We start from the raw sequence: 20397 nt of genomic DNA on the forward strand, positions 1-20397 counted from the left end.
GGTGTATACAAACTTTGAAGTTTGTCAATCAAAAGAGTGAAATATTACAAGAGACTGTTGTTGTCATGGTTTGAGTTGTAATCAATATCTAGAGTCTGACCACTGAGCAACAAGATTTTACATACTGATAACGTGATGTAATCTCTAGAATAATCCAGGAAGATTTTAGCATCCTTTCTACATTCTCACCCCAGAATGAAGACTACAGAAGCCCATGAAGAACTTACAGCCTGCCTGACATCATCTTGCCTACAAACTGAGTTATTGCTTTGTCCTAAAAATTAGTTGTTTTTTTTCCTATGAGGCTTTTCAGAAATTTACAGGATGCCCATACTTTAAATGTGTACAAAAAAAAAAAAAAAGATTAAAATAAAGGTGCAAAGAAAGTTTAGTATTTTGGAATGGTGCTATAAAGTTGAATGTGTTGGTATTTGAATTTTTTAATGTCACAGAGGATATTACTGGGTGGCATGTGTGCGGAAATAATTACTCAAATGTTTTTATTTAAGATCAAGAATGATATAGAATCAGTTTTTGTTGGTGAATGTGGCTTATTCAAAAACTAGTTAGGTGGTTTTTTAAAAATTATAATAGAGAATGATTTTTTAAAGGGGTTATGAACAGTTTGATGATGCAGAATGTAAGCTATTAACTACCTCTTTTACGAAAAGAAGATGGCTTTCGCCCTGAAATCATTCATTTACCAACTGTTGGAAATACTTCATTTTTTATCAAACACCATGTACAAATTCCCATTATCTGTTCACCTTCAAGGAAGCAAAGTATTATAAATGAGCCAAAGTGACCAATCAAATAGTCCATTTTCTTCTCGCTGAGTTTTGTTTCACTTTCTTACCTGGGACACCAAGTGTAGCTGCCTGATCGGTCTGCGCTCTGCCACCCCCATCATCTTCCCTCAAAGACCCTCAGAGTCAAACGAGCTTTTAAAACTGCCAGTACATATTTTCGGGGATAGTAAATAACCTGCTAAGATGTCACACTATTCATTAATTCAGCAGAAATGCATTGAGCACGTGCTGTGTGCCAAGTTCTGTTCAGGTGCTGAAGGGTCATTCATGAGCAAAGACCCTGATTCAGTTCTGTTCCGGTCGTTCTTGTCAGATAATTACAGAAATAAACTCATCTTCCAAATCCAGTGTTTATGCCTTGAGAACACTGAGTATGTATATTTTGTTGACTAAGAGATGAAGTGAGGCTCTAGCTGTGGGAACCAGGGTCTGGTGAGAAGGGGTCTGGACTGAAAGAGCTCAGCCACATCACCGTGCGGCCTGACCCACACGCGTGTGAGTCTAGAACATGCGCTGGGCAGCTGGTCTCCAGCTCTGCAGTGTGACTGACCCGGTGCCCCTCCCGCTCCTTTGCACACGAGGGTGCTTGTGCGTTCCCAAGTGCAGGGGGAAGACCCAGAGTCGTAGCCTGGCACCCGGTGATCCCAGCTTATGCGATCAGCCCTTGGAAGTTCAGGAATGGACTGAAGCTATACAAGGAGACTTTATTTAGGGCTTTTTTGTTCTTAAGTCCCACAGACCACCACATGTACCCACGCCCATCTCCAGTCATGCTTCTATCTGCGGATTTGCAGTCCTTCTTTTGTTTTATGATGATCCAAGTCATGCAATCCCCTCAAATGCCAAAGTCAAGTTAATTTACTCCAGGGTTTAAGTATATGAAACCCCGAGGGGAAGTTGGGGGAAGACCATCTAATGTGTCCCTAAGTACGAGACTCTTCTTTCTTCCTGAATCTGATTTCAAGGACTTAAAAGTTTTACCCCAGCTTTTTCTAAAGTATATTCTAAGGGACAGAAGTGATGTCAAAACAAAACCCGCTCCTTACATATTCTCCTCTTGGGCATCTATAATCCACAGTATCACTTTTAAAAGTCTGAGAAATCCTACAAAAAAAGAAACCTGTTTATCCCAAGCATTTCCTGACTTAATCAACCTTGGAAGTTTTTTAAAATCCATATAAACATGCTGCCAAAGCTTGGGGAAATAATGGCATTAGCTGAGGATCGTGCCTAACTTCTAAACACCCCTGTGCCTTGCTTATCCTCAGTCTATTCTTATTTCTTCCACTGAAATTGAAATGTCCTTGAAGGAGATGTTATGGAATCTTCTCTTGCTGTCTCCACAACCTTCAGTGAGCAAGCTGCTTAAATTCTTTGAACCTCAATTTGTCACCTGTAATTCAGTGTAACACCTACCTGAGGATTGGTGAGGATTAAATTAGATAACTGTATAAAGGTCTTATAACCTAAGTGATCATTGTGTATTAATTGCATACACTTTCCCTTTGGTGAGTGCCCTAAAGTGTACTTCACATAATTTAAAAATCTGGTCTAAGAGAGCATCTTCCCATTTTCATAGTCACATAGTTGGTGTGACTTTTATTGTTTGGGGGTTTCTTGTAAAAGCCACAAAGACTCGTCTATTGATTGGCTGTTTAGTGCCAAGGGTGATGGCATAACTTCTCTACTGAGTGTTCGTTTTAGCTGTTGGACATCCAGAGGTGGTAGGAGTCCTCGCCTTTCATTCTGCAGACCTGGGGCGAGACGCGTATATCTCTGGAGCACAGTGCAGTCGTGCAGTAAACTTGCCCTGTCCTGTCCTTCGGGGGGGGGGGGGGGGGGGGGGGGAGTGGCTTATAACATTTCAGGGGTCAAATACCGCAGGGGGCTGATCACAGTGTTTTCTTTGCTATTGCTTTCATCTGATGCACACAGCAGAGAGCTTCCCTGGAGAAAAAGGACTGCAGTCTTCACACTTAGCTGGAGATGGGCCATACTTCTGTGGGCTATAGAAGTGGAATTCAGGATGTTCTTCATTTCCATGTAAGCTTAAGGTCAGGTAAATAAATAAAGCCTGCACTTTGATCTTCTGCGGAAATTTGGTATTTAGCTGGGCCTGGATCTGTACATTGGACAAACTAGATTTTCCAAAAGACTCACAGAACCTAAACTTGGATTCAGCCCCTTAAAGATATCCTTGCCCAAACAAAAGCAATTCCTCCAGGCCAGAACCAGCAGTGGGTATAACACTGCTTTCTGGTAAGTGGTGATTACTTCACGTTTGGATGTTTTTTTACACTTGAGTTTCACAGCTATTAGTTGTTCTTTATAGAAGCCTTAGTATAGAACATTATAACATTCGTTCTCCAAAAATAGAATCATCGGCTGACACGCAAAGTAGTTGGAAACAAACTGAGACCACCCCTTTCCAAGAATGTATGTTTGTCTTAGAAATGTCTTCAGCTTTATGCAAAATCTAGAGAAAAGGGGGACTTTTAAAGCAGAAGCCATGAAGGATATTAGCCACAGACTGAAGGAGGGAGAGGGGGCACGGTGGGAGTGTCTTGCAAAGTCTCAGGACAAGACATAATGTCATTTGCTCACTTAGCATCTGTGCCTCTGTTAAAGGGAACACAGTCCAAACTAAACCAAAATAAGGAAAGTCTGGGCAATGCTCTGTCCTTGCACGACAGGTCCTTCCAACAGTCTCACTTTACTCTTGTCATCTTCACAGTCCTCAAGAGCTTCATCTGCATGTTTTGTGTTGAGATACAAATAAAATTATCACCCACTCAGTGGTATAAGCAGCCCAAGTTACAGGTCTCAGCCCCCCACACCTTCCTGGGGTCTCCCTTCTACATCCAAAGGTTGTGTGAATGCCTGTGAGAAAATCATTATTACATCCCTACTGGACACAAGATGCTCCAGATGCCCAAGTCAGGTTTTCAAATACACCCTAAGACTTGGAATGGAAAGTAAATTTTCTAAAAATGTATTGATGGGCCCATGGGCTTTCATAGATGACACTTAATAAGAAATTAGGATTAAACTAAACCCCAGGTAGCCTTTAAATTGAAATCATCTAGGGAATGGGCCTGTCCAGAAGGAATTGGCAAGTCTTAGCTTGACTTGGGGGCTATTGGAGTTTCCCACCAATTAACAACTTTTTTGGTGCCCCAGCCAAATAACATTGAGTGTTTTAATTCTGTAATATTTTTTTCTTTCCAGTTTCACTTTTCAGTCACCCACTGTGACCCAAAAGAGGGATAAAAAGGGACACGTGAGGAGGACACGAGTTGCTTATATTTAGATCATTGCTTTAAAAATGCTGGTCTAATATGAGCAGTTATTTGTTCCCATTGGGAGGAAAAATGACATGACATCTTCTGCACATTTAGGATGAACACACTTTTAGCTTGATAAAAAATTTCCCCATAAGTGCAATGCTTGTTTTGTTGGTTCAGTGTATTTTTCACCAAATGGTGTGAACATATGGCCCGTACTTCTCTTGGCCATAAGATCTGAAGGGAGAAGACTTCTGATGGCGAAGAGCCATGGTGATTTATCGAGATGAGTTTCAATTCCAAAGGGGAACCTGGAGTGAAGGCCTCTCTCAGCCAACTCTTGACATGCAGTCCCCTCTCCCCACATTTATGTCTAATGTCTGCTTCCGTGGGTAATAGATTGGAATGCATCTGGAAAAAGAAGGCTTTTGCTAATTAGTGGAATTTCATCTTGGTGGACCTTGTTTTCAGAAATTAAACTCGTATTAGTTTGTGGGCTCAGAGTGCTGGGCAATCATGTCCCGATGCAAACCGCTATCTCCCACCCAGAATCGTCTGTAAGGGCCAATGTTAAATGGTGAGATTCCTCAGTGCCTGGAAATCATGTTTCAGTTCTCACACTCACTTAGGGAACTGAACTTAGGTTTTTGGAGAACACTCTCCTCAAAGCCTCCCGCCTGCCTGCCTTCATGGAGGTGGAGATGAGAACTGCTCTCAAAAACACACAGGAAAGGGTGTTTTGGTGGCATTTCCCATGGCTCCCACCATCCCCAGGAGAGGCCTGCCAGCGAGCCCCCCTGCCCTCTGGCCCTCCTCACTCCAGGACAGAGGGCTTTTGACCCTTCCACCCTTTAAGGGCACGGAGGTGGGCATGACCCAGCCCCAGTACCTGCCACGGCGGAGCCAGCCAGTCACATAAGGCCTCAGCCCGGCAGGGTCTTCTCAGAGGGCAGCGTTGCTTGTGTGCCCACCACCCAGTCGGGATTCGCCTGCTTCCGTGCCTCTGCCAACCCCTTCAGTGTACATGGGGCAGAGCCTGACCCTGCCATCTTGCATGCATGTCGTATAGTCGCTCGCTCACGTCCCTCCCTGTGTGCCCCCGTGGATTGCAGCCCGCCAGGCTCCTGTGTCCATGGGATTTCCCAGGCAAGAATACTGGAGTGGGTGGCCAGGTCCTTCTCCAGGGGATCTTCTCAACCCGTGGATCAAACCCATGTCTCCCACATTGGCAGGCGGCTTCTTAACCACGAGCCACCAGGGAAGCCCCTTGCATACCGTAGGCATTTATTAATCATAGCGCTTTCTCATCCCATCACATGCCTAAAGGGGGCCACAAGTCAGCAAGTAAGAACCATTCAGCGTCACATGTGTTGCATTCGTAAGCAGAGGATACAGGGGAGGAACCCAGCTCTCTTGGCGGGAGCAACCGAGAAGGCTTCCTCTAGGAGGCTGCCTGATTAGGGCTAAGAAAAGGACAGTGTTCTTTCCCAGGTAAATGGCTTGACATATCATAAAGTTAGGAAAGATGCCTGGGCATTCTGGGATCTAAAAGAAATCCAAAATGGTTCAGTGGCAGGTTTTGAAGAGATATGAAGGAGGAGGGGGTGGGGGTGCCAAGGATGAGACTACAGAGGTGAGTACAGGACCTCGAGAGCCCTGCGTCCCCCCGAGAAAGCCAGGTATGAAGGACTTAGTAAAATCAGAGCTCAGCTGTTTGCAGTATTCCAGCAAGCAGTGCTGAGTGAGAGCTGGTGAGAGTAGCTACAGGAAACGAATGCAGAGGCTTCTTGACCTTGTGGTGCTTACGGAATGTCCCGGGGTAGCTAGTTGTCAGTGGGCAGGTGCACACAGAATCCAGCGCCTACCTAGAGGCTGGGATGAAGATCTGGGTGTCGTGTGCATAGAGGGGGGGGCGGCGTGGATCCCTGGGGAGTGTGCTGACGGGGGAGACATGAGGGCCGGGCTCCGGACTCAGAAGGAGAGCACTGAAGGGAGAAGCTGGGGAGGAAGAGAAGCTGGGGGTGGGGGGGAGAGGAGAAGCTGGGTGGGGGGGGGAGGAGAAGCTGAGGGAGAGGAGAAGCTGGGGGGGGAGAAGCTGAGGGGAGAGGAGAAGCTGGGGGGGGAGGAGAAGCTGAGGGGGAGAGGAGAAGCTGGGGCGGGGGAGGAGACCTGGGTGGAGAGGAGAAGCTGGGGGGGGGGGAGAGAAGCTGGAAGGGGAGAGGAGAAACTGGGGGTGGGGGGAGAGGAGAAGCTGGGGGTGGGGGGAGAGGAGAAACTGGGGGTGGGGGGAGAGGAGAAGCTGGTGTGGGAGAGGAGAAGCTGGGGGGGAGGAGAAGCTGGGGGGAGGAGAAGCTGGGGAGGAAGAGAAGCTGGGGGGCAGAGGAGAAGCTGGTGTGGTAGAGGAGAAGCTGGGGGGGAGGAGAAGCTGGTGGGGGAGAAGCTGGCGCGGGGGGTTGGAGAAGCTGGGGGCGGGGTGAGGAGGAGACGCTGGGGGGGTGGCTGGGGGAGGAGAACCCGGGAGGAGCAGGACCCCGAGGCGGAGGACACGCGGATGGGCGCCATGCTAGCCAAGGGCGGTGCGGGCCGCGCGTCAGGGCAGATGCTGCGTCCAGGCTCCGGCGACGGGGCGGTCGTTTCCCCGCCGGCCAGGGCGCGTCCTGCCCCACTCCAGACCCCACAAGAGAGCCCCCGGAGCCGGGTCGAGCCCCCTTTAAGACGCTCCTCGGAAGCTTCGAGAGGCGCAGCTTGCGGCCGTCGGCGACGCGGGGAGTCCTGCCTGACACGCAGCCCTGCCTCTTCCGAGCAGGCAACGGTAATTCTTGTCGCTCCTCGTAAACGGTGGGACCAAGGAGACGAACTGGCCGATAAGCCGTGTCCTCCAGCCGCCCCGGCGTCCGCGTCCCGGGGCGGGGAGGCCCGCCTGCCCCGCAGGGTGGAGGCCAGCGGCCCGGCGGCCGGGAAACCCGACCCTGCCGGCCCGGCGTCGGCCTCGAGGCGGAGGACGGCCCTGGAAGCCGGGGCACTGGGGACCCTGCGCCGCCAGCCCCCGGGCCGCGGGGTCCGCAGGCACCTCGGGCGGCCCCGACCGCGGCCGGGATCCGAGGCGCGCGGGGCGGCGCCGCGCTCCCTGCCAGCCAGCGTCCCTGCCGGCTCGGCCCTCTCCAGGCGCCGTCCCGGGCCCCGGCGCCTCCCGGCCACCCTGCGAAGCCGCCGGGAGGGCCCCAGGGGAGCGCCGAGGGCCGCGGCCCCGTTTCCCACCGCGGGAGGGCGCTGGAGCGCGGCCCGGCGACCCCGGGGCCCGGGACAGCCGCGCGCCGCCCGCCCGCTCGCCCGCCTCCGCTTGGAGGACAGCGGCTCCCGACGGCAGGGGCCGGGGCCGCGCGCCCCTCCACCCCGCGGGGCCGCCCTTCTCTCTCCCCTCCGTCTGCTTCCGGCCCGCGAGAGCCTCCCCCTTCCCCGGGCGGCCTCCTCCCGCGTCTGACCTCCTCCCCCGCGTGGCTTCCTCCCCCGCGGGGCCTCAGAGCACCGCTGCCCCTGCCCGTCCCTGACCGCGTGGACGCCGCCAGGCCCACCTTCCCTTGCTGCTCCGCCAGGCTCTGAGCCGCTCCTGTGCTGAATGCTCCGTCGTAAATCTCAGTCACTCCTTCCCTCTGGGTTATTTTGTTCTTTATTTTCCTTATAATTTCTTTATAAGAAATTGTTCTTTATATTTCTCATTGGAATATGTATCTTCATTTCTGTTTGATTTTGTAAAACATTCAGGTTATCCATTTTCTTGGAACAGGCCCTCAGCCGTGGTGGCTGCGTGATCAGGATTCTTCCTTTTCCTCCCTCACTTGTGGATGTTGTTGTTCTTTTTTTTTTTCGGGGAGAGGGGAGCCTCCTTTACTCAACCCTTCTCCCCTTCTTCCCTTTGCTAATGATCTCTAATGATTTCTATATCTGAGCATTTTTCTTCTATTATTTCTTCTTCTCTGCTCCTTTATTTCCTTTTGGAAGCCCTGTTATGCAAATCTTCCCCAATAGATACTCTGTGATCTTCCTCTTTTTCTCTTTCTTGTTATTTACTCTTTCACACCTACATCTTCTTCTAAACCCTCAGAGAATTTCTCCAGGTAATTAGTTTGCAGTGCAGTGTTAGTGGCTCTGCCATGTCCAACTCTTTGCGATCCCATGGACTTGCCGGTCAGCCTCCTTTGTCCACGGAGTTCTCCAGGCAAGAATACAGAAGTGGGTTGCCATTCCCTTCTCCATGGGATCTTCCTGACCCAGGGATGGAACCCAGGTCTCCTGCATTGCAGGCAGATTCTTTGCCATCTGAGCCACCAGGGAAGCTGGCTTTCTGCAACATCCAATACACAGTTCACTGTTCTTGCGGACCTCAGAAACAATGCGTAGTTAGTGTTTTACTTCTAGAAACAATATTTTAAACATTTGAGATGGTTCTCTTTTCATCGATGCAATTTCGTCCCCGGTCTCTTTGAGAATATAAAGTTTTCCTCTTTCTTGGAGAAAATCAATTTCACAGGAAAATACTTGTTCATGTAAGCTCCCTTATTGTAGATTTCTGAATCTTTTTGCATGTTCAACTGTTTTTCTCCATAGTTTATTGGATTTGAGATGGGTTTTGTTGGAAACTGTGTTAAAAGACTTCAGTCCCACACAAAGGAGTAAAGAGGAAACTTCATGTTTTCTGTTTCTGTATTTTAATTTTGTTTCGCTGGAGGCTCTCTGAGCCATAGACGAGAGAGTTGATGTTACACTGGAAAGGACAGAGCAACAAAAGTCCGCTGTGTCCTGAGTGTGGTGCTTCGGTGGCTTCCGGAGGCCGTCCGTGGACATTTGCTCTTTTTAAAAATTGTATTTATTTAATTTTGGCTCTGCTGGGTCTCTGTTGCTGCCTGGGCTTTTCTCTAGTTGCGATGAGTGGGGGCTGCTCTCAAGTTGTGATGCCCGGGCTTCCGCTTGTGCTGGCTTCTCCTGTTGCGGAGCATGAGCTCTGGGGCACGTGCGCTTCAGTAGTTGTGACGCTCGGGCTTAGCTGTCCCTCGTCATGTGGGATCTGCCCGGACCAGGGATCGAACTCGGGTCCCCTGCATTGGCAGGCGGGGTCTTAACCAAGAGCCCACCAAGGAAGTCCTGTCGTGGGCTTGTTCTGCCCACCCGACACTGGGGTGGGTGGGTGGGTTGCCGGGGTCACAAGAAATAGGAAGGGAGCTCCGTGGATGTGGCTGGGCAGTGTTGTGTGTGTGTGTCTGAGTGTGTGGGTGTGTGTCTGTGTGTGTTGCTTACAGGCCTTCTCTTAACTGCTGCCGCCAGCTCCATGAGAGGCCCTTACGGAAATACCCCGTTTTACTCATCACAGTGTCCTTTGCAGGTCAGGCCTGGGGATGGAGGCCAAGTCAGGGCTCTCTGCCAACGTCTCCTAGGTCTTTCCCAACCCCACACAGGGCTGGGAAGCCAGAGGTTCTACTCCAGCAGCCTGGGGTGGAAAATTATGTCCCAGCTCTGAAGTTTCCCCTTTGGAATTTGGGGGAGCTTCCTTCTGTGATCTGACATGGCTAGGTTTTCATTATGAAAACATTGTATCCCGTATCTTTTTAAATGACTTTTTATTTTTAAATAACTAGAGACTTACAGGAAGTTACACAAATAACACAGAGGTCCACAGGTGTCCCCTGCACTGGCGTCTCCAGTGGTGACGTCTTAGCTAACTGTGTTCAGTGTCAAACCAGGCCCCTGACCTCGCTGCAGTGTGTGTGTCCACGCCGTACTTCTAAATATTCAAAGGGAATAGAAATGGCCGTTTCCTCCCCCCAGGTCCCTCCCCCTCAGCCCCAGGGCCTTCGGTCCCTGCCGGTGCCGAACCTCCACCCCTCCGGGGGCGCGAGGAGGCCTCCTGGGTTTCTGGGTGACGAGCTGGTCAGCGGAGCCGGCTCCCTGTGCTCGGGACTCTTGGCCTCCATGTCACACACGCCCACCCTCCAGGACCAGGGGTCCTGGGGCCAGGGTCCAGGGCCAGGGCTCCAGCGCCCTCACGGTGCTCCCCCACGGTGCTCCCCCCGTGGTCCTCCCTCACAAATGACCTCGGGCCCTTCAAGGGCTTTAGTAACAGGAAACCGGGAGGGGCTGGGTCCTGGCCTTCCTCCGGGTCCCGCAGGCCTCTCCAGAGCCCCGGGTTCCCCCGCCTCATCTTCCCCTCGTCGGACACCACATCCCGAGGGTGCCCTCAGCCGCCCGGTACCACGTTGGCACCTGTCCCCAGGCCTGAGCCCCAGGGGTGGAGCTGGGAGTCATCCCACATAGGCTCTGGTCCCTGGGGGACCAGCGGTACCTCGGAGGAAGCAGGAAGGTCCTGCAGGGAAATATTGCACAAGAGAAGGGGGAGACCCCCGCTCCTAGCTGTGTGCTTTCTCATGAGCTTATTGTTCATTTATTGAGCTTACTGCTACAGAGGGGAAAAAGCAACATTCCCTCTTTTTTCAAAGGAGTCACGTGGCCATTGGTGAGCTGGGCTTTTCCCTGGCTTCCCCCAAAACAGAGACCCTTCCCTCCAGCTCCTGGAAGTGAGCAGGGTCTGCCTTCTGGGAGAGGACCGGCCTCTGGGCCTGGCTCTGCTCAGAGGAGGGCGGGGGCTATCGGGGAGGACGGTGAGGGCGATGCTGACGCGGTGAGGCATCTTTCCAGAGGGCCGGTCTGGAGTGACCGCAGGCGATGAACGGCCTCGGGCCTCCCGAGGAGGCCCCTGTGAACGGCCCTCTGACTGCGGAGGGCAGTGACGGCGCAGCTCCGTGCGGTAAACAGAGTCTCCCCAGCGTCCGTGGCTCCTGAGTCTGCAGTGACGCGAAGAACCAAACATGCTAACGATACCAACGGCAGGAAAACCTGGAGAACGACCCCGGAACGAGGTCTGCCCCAGCCCCGGAGAGCGTAGCGCTGGGACACCCCAAGCCCTTGGGTCCTCTGCCCTGGGCGCCCCCCCTCCAGCCAGCAGTGCTTCCAGCAGCCCTGGGGGGGAGCTGTGGCCCACCGGGGCCGTTGCTTGCCAATGGCAGAAACCACTCATTGAAGCAGAAATGGAATAGTAAGGATATCAAGTGGCTCATAGAATCCACAGAATGACAACCAGGCTCAGCAGAAGGGCGGGGACCACAGGAGGGCGGCAGCTGAGGACGCGCCAGCCACGCGCGGGGGCCAGGCCCCACCCAGAGACCTTCGTGCCAAGGCTTCGGCGGTCAGGGGACCCTGGCAGGGGACAGGCGGCAGCGTGGCAGTGGGCTGTGAACGCCGTGCGCCCTCCGTGTGGCCCGCCTCCGACATCCTCTGACATCCTGACACCCCGTGGCTGTCCTGTCCACGGGGCTCGCGTGGTCAGCAGGATGGTGGATGGTGCGAGGACACGTTGTGCGAGGAATTCTTCCTCCGCTGATGCCCCAGACAGCCCCTCGGGCCGGCAAGGCTTCCGCGGGCGCTGGTGCTTCCCTGGGAGGGTGCGTGGGTCGCAATGGGGGCTCGGGGTGCTCCTGGGTGGGGCTCAGGACTCAAGGTGGGTACAGAGTGCATGAAAGTGAAAGTGTGAGTCACTCAATCGTATCCAACTCTTTGCCATCCCGTGGACTGTAGCCCGCCAGGCTCCTCTGTCCATGGGGTTCTCCAGGCAAGAGTACTGGAGTGGGTTGCCATGCCCTTCTCCAGGGGATCTTCCCAACCCAGGGATCAAACCCGGGCCTCCTGCATTGTGGGGCCGATTCTTTATCATCTGAGCCACCAGGGAAGCAGAGAGTGCATTGATGAAAGAAAAAAACGGGGTCCCCTAGTAAGGGGGGAAAGCAAGTGATTTGGGAAAGACCGGGGGTGGGAGTGAGTCCTAAAGAGTAGAACTCTGACAGCAGGTGAAGACGTGGTCTGAAGGACAGGTAGGACCGGCAGGTGTGGGAGCGTCCTGGGGCCGAGGATGCTGACCGTGCAGCAAACAGGCAGTCGTTAGAGCCCGGTGCCCACCGGTCTCTCGAGTTCCCTGCAACTTTGCGGGCGGCAGTTGTCGGCCCCGCTGTTACCCCTTGGAGCAAGCTGGTCCTCCAGAGGTCCTCCCCCGCCCGCATACTGAGGAAGTGAGAGCTACGATCTTCAGCAGGCCTCTAAGACTCATCGAAGCAGTTAGAACTTTCCTGAATGGCCTGGAGAGGTCCAGTCCGGAGAGGAGGAGGACAGAGGAGGTGCTGAGGGTGTGGGCTGCGGGGGTTGTGAGGTTACCTGCTAACTATGGCTTCTCATTAGGAGTAGCTTCAGGGTCAGGGGCCGGGTCAAGGCTGTCCTTCTTGGCCCCTGGCACCCACGTGGTGGCTCCCAGCCCTGCACCCGGGGGTTCAGCCTGTAGGCAGACCCTGTAAAACAAGATGATACTGCTGAAGGCCAAGGGTAACCTGCAGGCCTCAGTTGGCACAACACTTCCTCACTTCCTGTAGCCTCCCCGCCATAATCCGACCTTCCTCGGGTGCCCTTTTCTTAAGAGGTTAACAAACGCATCCATTGTAGAAATTTGAAAAGCATGGGAGCATAGAGATAAAATTTTGGAACAAAAATTACCTGTAACTCTGGCACTCAGAAATATTCACTTGAAAAAAGTGTTCAATTTTATAAGCAAATTTTAAAATTTATTATATCATGAGCCTTTTCATGTCATTAATTTTTCTAAAATTTGAATCTTAGTGGCTGCCTAGGGCTCCATTTATTTCACCAATCCCCTATTGTTGGACATTTATGTCTTTTCCAAATTTTCACCACCATAAAAAATGCTGCAGTGAACATCCTAGAAGATAAATCTTTGTGACTATCTCTAATTAATTCATTAAGATAAATTCCTGGTATAAATTCCTGTAAAAACAATGTATCAAGTGGGATGACTATATTTAAAGCTATTTGGACACATTGTCATGATACATGCAGAGGAAATCACATCTTTGAAAATCCCAAGTGTACAAAGGGTCCAGCTCCTTGAACCCAGCCAGTTCTGTCTTCCCCTCTAAATTTGATAGACAAAAAAGAGCTTTTATTGTTTGGTTTTCATTTCTTTGTGAACACAATTGAATATTTTAAAATACGTTCTTAACTCATGTTTTGTCTTTTGGAAAATTTCTCTCTGTATCCTTTGTTGATTTCTCCACCAGATTATTACTCTTTCATAAAACTGTTCCTGACCTCAGTCTCCTTATCCACAAAAAGAATCGCCTGGACCAAATGACCTCTTGACCCCAAGGTCATTTCAAAGAGCTCAGATCTTCCTCTCTGCTGTTACCCTCCCCTCATCAGCAGCCTGCCCAGGTCTCTAAACCTATCAGCGTAGCTCCGGGAAAACCTGAATTTCAAATGTCTGCCTGGGTTGAGTTTCACACTTAAGTCAGGTGGGTGATCAGACTCACAGCTCGAGTGGGAGCCAGTCTGTCCCTGAGGAAAGGGTCCAGGCTGAGGTCTCTGAGTTCTACTGGGTGTGGGCAGTTCTACCTGCTGCAGAAATGCCTAATGTGCACCAGCCTCTGCCCCTTATCAACTGAGGAAATGATGACACATCCATAAAAATTTAAATCTTATGACATGGAAGAACTTATCTTTAAATAAGAAAAGCAGATTCCAGGAGAATGGAAGCGCTTGCATACCTGCTCCTGTGTACACTCAGAGAATAGCATCTGGAAGCATATTCTGCAATGTATTAACAATTTCCATCACTAGGAAGTGGGGTTACCAGTTTTCACTTGGTTCGTATAATTTGTGCTTTTCCACACGAATATGAATGTTGATCGGTGAGCAGGGCTGCTTTCCCTTTCCTTTACGGTAATGCCCACACGTGGACCCTGGGGCAGCTGCCCACTGAACTCACGTCCCCGGGGCCATGTGTCAGCGGCTTCGGGCGGCTCTGGGTGGAACCTCGTTACGTCATCTTTCAGGTCTTGTCGGGCCTTGTCGGCACTCAGAGGCCTGGCTCCTGTGCGTGGGAGGGGGTTTCCTCAGAAAGAATGTTCTCTCACCAGTCTTTTGTGGGTCTGTGGGCCCAGTGCCACAGCCTCCTGAAATCGGGGTTCTCAGTGGACAGAATTCAGTGCTCTACGCTCCCGGGCCAACAGGAGAACCTGGTCCAGGAATTCACCACTTACCTGCCTGGCACAATCACCCCGCCCTCACACACACATGCGTGTGCACATGCATGCTTCTCAAGGCAGACGAAGGTGACCTCTCAGACCTGGGGTCTCTTGCTGCCTCTCCTTGGCTGGTTTTCCAAGGACCTAAAACAGCTGTATTGTTGTGACAACTGAAATCAAGGCTGCAGCCCTGTCGGGGAGGGGGTGCTAGTGAAAGAAATATTTAGGCATTCCTGCAATGCTGCCTGTCGTCCTGCCTGCCTGGAAGTGGAGGATTGGACTGGTGAGCTTTCATTAGCTACAGGTTGCCTTCAGCTGAAGACGTGGGGATCAAGCACCTTTGTAAGTGAGCAAGTCCCTGGAGAAGGAAATGGTGACCCACTCCAGTATTCTTGCCTGGAGGATTCCATGGACAGAGGAGCCTGGCAAGCTACAGACCACGGGGCCGCAACGAGGCAGACACGACTGAGTATGCACGCATGGAGTTAGCAAGTCAGGGCTCACGAGTGCGGGTCTGCTCAGGGCTGGCCCCGCAGGCCGGAGGCCGCTGCCCTGTGGCCTCGGCCCCCAGACAAGCCTCCTTCATGCAGGATCTGGGGGGGTGCCTTGGGTCCAGGTCAGGGTCATAGCAGACAGAATGCCCTTCCAGACCCCAAGAGGCAGCCCCCCAAATTCCAGAGTGTGGGAAGAGAGCTGCAGACCAGGCCGGGGGAGCAGGGAGAGCCGGGGGCTCCAGGTCTGGAGTCTTTTCAGTGACCGGTGGTTTCACAAACGTGTCAACATCAAGGTTCAGTGCTACTGACACCTGGGACTCAAGTGATGGCCCAGAGAGAGGCTTGTTTGATAGTTCTTTAAATTTAAGAAAACCTAGTTTTCCAGTTTTACCTGTCAGTAATTGGAGGTGGGAGAGTCAGAAAGATCTCAAGGAAGTTAAGCTTTCACCACCGGTGTGCGCGTTTGTGAACGGGAACTCTAATGCGGATCTCAGATTAAATGGGGTGATGTTCGCGGGGCCCTTTGTTCTTTTGCCTGGAATGGCAGGAGCTCGGTCAGCCATTCCTCTCTCCTTCTCCTGATGCCTGTGAATCAGGACCAGTGAAAACCCAAGGGGAGCCAGAGTCAAGGTCCAGTGATCAGGGCAGGCCTGAGTGCCTGCTGGGGTGGCCCCGGGCAGTGACACAGAGTGGAGATGAGCCCCTGGTCTAGCAGGAGTGTGTGCCATGAGAAATAGAGCAGTTAGTCAAATAATGATAATCACGACAGAGTTAGAGACTAACAGGCAAAGTGATCTTGGAGTCCAAGGAAGGAGAGTCAGTCATTTGTTAGTAATAAACTTATGATGTAAGTATTGATATTATATATGTTACATATTATACATATATTATACATATGTGCCTGAAATGTGATAGATGACGTGCTTCCCAGGTGGCGCTAGTGGTGAAGACTCTGCCTGCCAGTGCAGGAGATGCACGAGACGTGGGTTTGATCCCTGGGTCAGGAAGATCCCCTGGAGGAGGGCATGGCGACCCACTCCAGTGTTCTTGCCTGAAAAACCCCATGGGCAGAGGAGCCTGGCACCACCCTGGGCACGAGCGCCACCTGGGAAGCCCGACAGCCCTGAGTGGGGTGGAAAGAAGACAAATCAGTAGATGCAGAGAGAACATAATCCCAGGATGCTGGTGGGTACCGGGAAGGAAAAGCCATGCTCTGTGAGAGCGTCTCCGGGGCCAGCTGGGTGGTGAAAGATGGGCAGCGTCTGGCAGCCTGGGAAGGAGCCTCCAGTTGCAAAGCCCAGGGGTGAGCATTCCAGGCAGATGAACTAGCCAGTGCAAAGGCCCTGAAGTGGGGAAGAGTGTGACCTGATCCTTAGTCAGCAGCCAGCGTGACTGGATGGCGGGGCTGGCAGGCAGGTGTGTGCAACTTAATGGATGATGTGATCTACCTGGCCACCGGCTTCCCTGGTGGCTCAGAGGGTAAAGAATCTGCTTGCCGTGCAGGAGATCTGGGTTCAATCCCTAGGTTGGGAAGATCCCATGGAGGAGGAAATGGCACCCCACTCCAGTATTCCTGCCTGGAGAATTCCATGGACAGAGGAGCCTGGAGGGCTACAGTCCATGGGGTCGCAAAGAGTCGGACACGACTTCACGACTAACACCTGGCCACAATGAGTAGGCGCTCAATGAATTGTAGCTGTTATGTGTTTATTAATCATTATGATTTTTAAATTCAGTCAAATATGAATTCTAAATAGGGTGTGGAACAGTCTTGCAGTCACCTAACTGCCATATTTATCTTAACTTTCTCTAAAGAGGCCATTTCAGTGCATGTGGTACCGTCCAGCCAGGCATAACAACATATTTGCCTTGCACTTAAAAGTTCTCTTTAAAAAAAAAAAATTAAGCTGCAGAATACTGTCTGAAATTCCTTTCTCCATCATAAGATGTTTAAAAGTCAACCAGGAAAAAAGAGCCAACCATGACACTCCCCGCCGCCTACCTCGGTGACACTAGAGGAATTATAAAGCACGGGCATCAATCGTTAGAGACCTGGGGCTTCTGCTGGGCCCTCTGTACTCCCCTGACGCCCCGCATCTGCTGTGTGACGTGGGGCTTGTCACTTGACCTCTCTGAGAACTGGTTCACTCATCTGTGAAACAGGAGCAATGATAACAGATTGACGCAGAGAGTCCTCGTGAGGGTCCCGGAGGTAACGTCTGTCGGTGTTTGCAAGGCCCCGAAGACCACCAGAGGAAGCGTGGCCGGACCTCTGGTTGTGCCTCAGTTGTCCCAGCCGTCGCCTCCCTCACCTGAAAGACAAGGAAAAGGAGTCGGAGTCAGATCACGCGGCCAAGCGTCCTGAGCAGCCCAGAGAAGTCCTCTTCCCCCTTCCTGTTCCCACGCGGGGTGCTCTCAGCCCGCCGCGGTGGGGAGACGGGACTGAACAAACCGTGTGGCGCTGAAGTAAGGTTCAGTGCACCGACGCGTGTCCAGACTGGGGTTTAACCTCTGCCGGCTCAAAGCCAGCGGGCAGCGCTGACCCTCCTCGCATGGGACCATGCCGATCACCATCCTCTTCAGCTACTAAGCCCGGTTTACCTCACAGCACCCCAAGAACGTGGGGGCTGGAGGCCTGTCTCCGGCAGAGCCTCTCTCAGCGAGACACAGTGGTCAGGGCCCCGGGCCTGGCTTCAGACCTTAACTCCACAGTCCATTAGCCCCGCGTGTCGGCTTTCTCCTCCATCATACGGGGTCGGGGTGGACCGCCTACACCACGGCGAGGTGGGGTGGGCTCAGTCTGGTGGCATACGGCTGCCACGCTTGGTGCAGTGCCGGCACCTGGAAACGCTCAACGGCAGCCAAGGGCTAAGCCAGCGCCACCTTCGAGGCCGCCCGCGTTGTTGGGAGAGGGGCCACACATAACATCACCATCGCCGAGCGTGATGTGAGCGCGCGTGTGGGCACGTGTGTGCAGATGGCCTAAGCCACAACCCAGCGAGCACATCCAGGCCACACACAGCCAGGCAGGGCCCAGAGGTCCCCGAGTCCTCTCCCGCCCCGTTGCTGACGCCTGGCAGGCCGTGTCCCTGCCCGTCCCTTCCGTGTGTGCTCTGACCCCCTGCTGACTTCTGTCTTCCGTGAACCTGGGTGTGAGCGTCAGATCCCTGCGTGTAGGTCGGGCCTCTGAATGGGGCGACAGTTGGGGGTCATCTCATAGGGAAGTGAGCGGCCCTGGAGAAAAGAGTGACCCTATATTTCTGCTGCGCCTCAAAACCTTACATTTTAAATTAACAGCGTGTCCACTGCGGGTATTTGTGGTTACTACCTGTAACATAAATCTCCTTTAGAGATGTGTAAGAACAGCATACATAATGAAATATCAACAGGAAACTTGATTTAAAGTGGCTTTTCATTAATATAACAAATGAAGTGTACCAAAATTTGAAAGTACATTCCTTTGGGCCTAATTAAAACACTGAAGAAAATACATGTGTGTCTGTATTTTAAATGAAGACATTCAGCAGCCAGAATTAGCTCCCAAAATGAATGCAGATGAGAAAGTGCACTGTGAGTGTGTGGTCATCAGGAACACAGCCCCTCCTCCCGGAGGCATCTCACGCGTGCGCCTGATTTAGCAGCTGAAGGAGGGGTCAGGTGAGTTGTGTTTTAAAAATGTCTCCCTCTACACAAGGGCCTCCCGGGGCTACCTTTTGGTCAGAGGGTTTTCGGAGCACCTCGGAAGGTAGCCCGGAGCTGGGATGTCCTCTGACGGAGGAGAACGTCCTTGGCTCAGTGTCTGTGGGGTCCGCCTAGGAGGAATCGGTGACTGGTGCCAGGAATCGGTGGGCTGCCTCTAAACGGAGAGGAGCGCGGACCGGAGGGGCGTGGACCACCCACGCTGGCATCTGAAACAGGAACCCGGGGGTGGCATGGAGAGGACGAGGGGATGGTGGGAGACGCGGGAGCCTGGGGTAAGCCACTGGCTGGTGTGGACAAGTGCTCTGGTCCCTCCACTGGATGGAGGGCAGGGGGTGGATGCGCCATTTGCCACGATCCTCACTCCCACTCTTTGATGGCAGTAAACTCTGGGGTGCACTGGAAACCCAGCTGGGGGGGGCAGCTCTGGCTAGGGTGGGACCCCAAGAGTCTGCACTCCAAGGCCAGGGCTGGGGCAGGGAGGTGGGGAGGAGAGTGACTCCCTGGTGACGATTTGCATCAATGGTAAAAGGCCACCTGATGGAGAGATCCCGCATCCATCCAGAGGTCCCCTCCACCGTCTGGGATGGGCCTTGCCTCCATACTGTGGAGCAGGACTTCCAAGCATGACCCTCTGGGAAAGGATGGGCCTCTACACTTTGGGGAAGTTTCTCCTCAGTGGGAAGTGAAGTTTGTGTGTGTGTGTGTGTGTGTGCGTGCGCACGCGTGCACATGCGTATGTGCTAGGTGTTAGTGTGAGCAAGCAGCCTTGGAAAGATGGGGAGTCTGCAAACAGTGACCGTGCCTGTGCTGGCTGACCGGTGACCTAACGCTCCCACGAGGGCAAGCGCTGACCCCTCTGTTCCTTACCTGTCTGTGGAGACACTGCTTCTCGCAGGATGCCTGAGAGGGTTGAATTAAGGACTTCACATGAAGTGGTGTTCCTCAGAGCAGTAAACGCTTCGTGATGGTTCATTATTCCCGTTATTCTTTAAGTTACAGGCTCCTATTCCAGTCTCTGGGGACCGCTGGGCAGTGAAGCACCACGATTATAATTGATATTTGAACAGTGCCCTATAACTTACACATCACTTTCAGGGGCCTCATCTCCTGTGATGATGTCGGCCTGGATGTTATTCCTCCCTTCAGTGAGGAACAGGCCCAGAGGGTGTGGACTCGCCCCACATCACACAGCCGCTGAAGGGTGGGGGGAAAGTTTCCGTCTGAGGGTCGACCTCTGAGCCCTTTGGCCCGCCATCCCAGGGCTGGGGGAGGAGAAAGTGAGCCAGGCAGGGTGGGTGCTGACGGCACGGTGAGCCTGACCAGGACCATCCCCTCCAAACACCCAGACAACGACCGTCTCTGCTTCTGCCCAGTGATGACTGGTCTCTATGGTGATGGGAGGACCCAAGTCCCAGGCCCAATCTCTCCCTTTCCAGGCCATTTGTTGGGAGGCTGGTGGCTGCTACCAGAACCTCTGCATTTAACTGGAAGCATACAAACAGGCACATAGTAACAAGTCCTGGGCTATGGGCGTCGTTTGGTCTCGAGTTGGCCATTCGCAGCCTTTTGCGTTGGAAGGTGCCACCCTTTCCCACAGACACAAGCCAAGGTGTAAACACCCCACCAGCCAGGACTTTCCCCCAGCCTGGCTCTAGGAAGAGGCTTAGTCACATGTGGTGGGAGGTGTTCATGTACTGGATGGGGTGGCTCCTGGTCGTGATACTAACTCGAACGTTCTCCACGAACAGGCCGAGCAAGCTTTCCTGTCCACTGGTGATCGTCCCCACGTCCTGTCCAATAACTGAGTCACGCCCTGCTGCTCCAGGAGCACCATCTCCAAGGAGTCTGGTCCCGCAACAGGGTCACGTGGGGGTGATTGTGGAGGGGGCGGGAAACATGCCTTTTCAAGGAGAGGTCAAGGTGAAAGAGGTTGATTGGGTCTCTTGCATCGTGAGAGGCAGCAGCCTGACCCCAG

General features: G+C 52.8%; 1 protein-coding gene across 1 annotated transcript in view; it reads left to right on the forward strand.

The window, feature by feature from the left end:
* The first annotated feature begins 5712 nt into the window (after window positions 1–5712).
* LOC122433990 overlaps window positions 5713–20397 on the forward strand; it is a 68141-nt gene continuing 53456 nt past the window's right edge. Inside the window, exons 1-2 of the mRNA XM_043457105.1 lie at window positions 5713–5726; window positions 6553–6905. Coding sequence (XP_043313040.1) covers window positions 5713–5726; window positions 6553–6905 — 367 coding nt within the window. The remainder of the gene's footprint in view (window positions 5727–6552; window positions 6906–20397) is intronic.

The sequence above is a fragment of the Cervus canadensis genome, chromosome 33 (assembly GCF_019320065.1).
Source record: "Cervus canadensis isolate Bull #8, Minnesota chromosome 33, ASM1932006v1, whole genome shotgun sequence".
NCBI classification, from domain to species: Eukaryota; Metazoa; Chordata; class Mammalia; order Artiodactyla; family Cervidae; genus Cervus; species Cervus canadensis.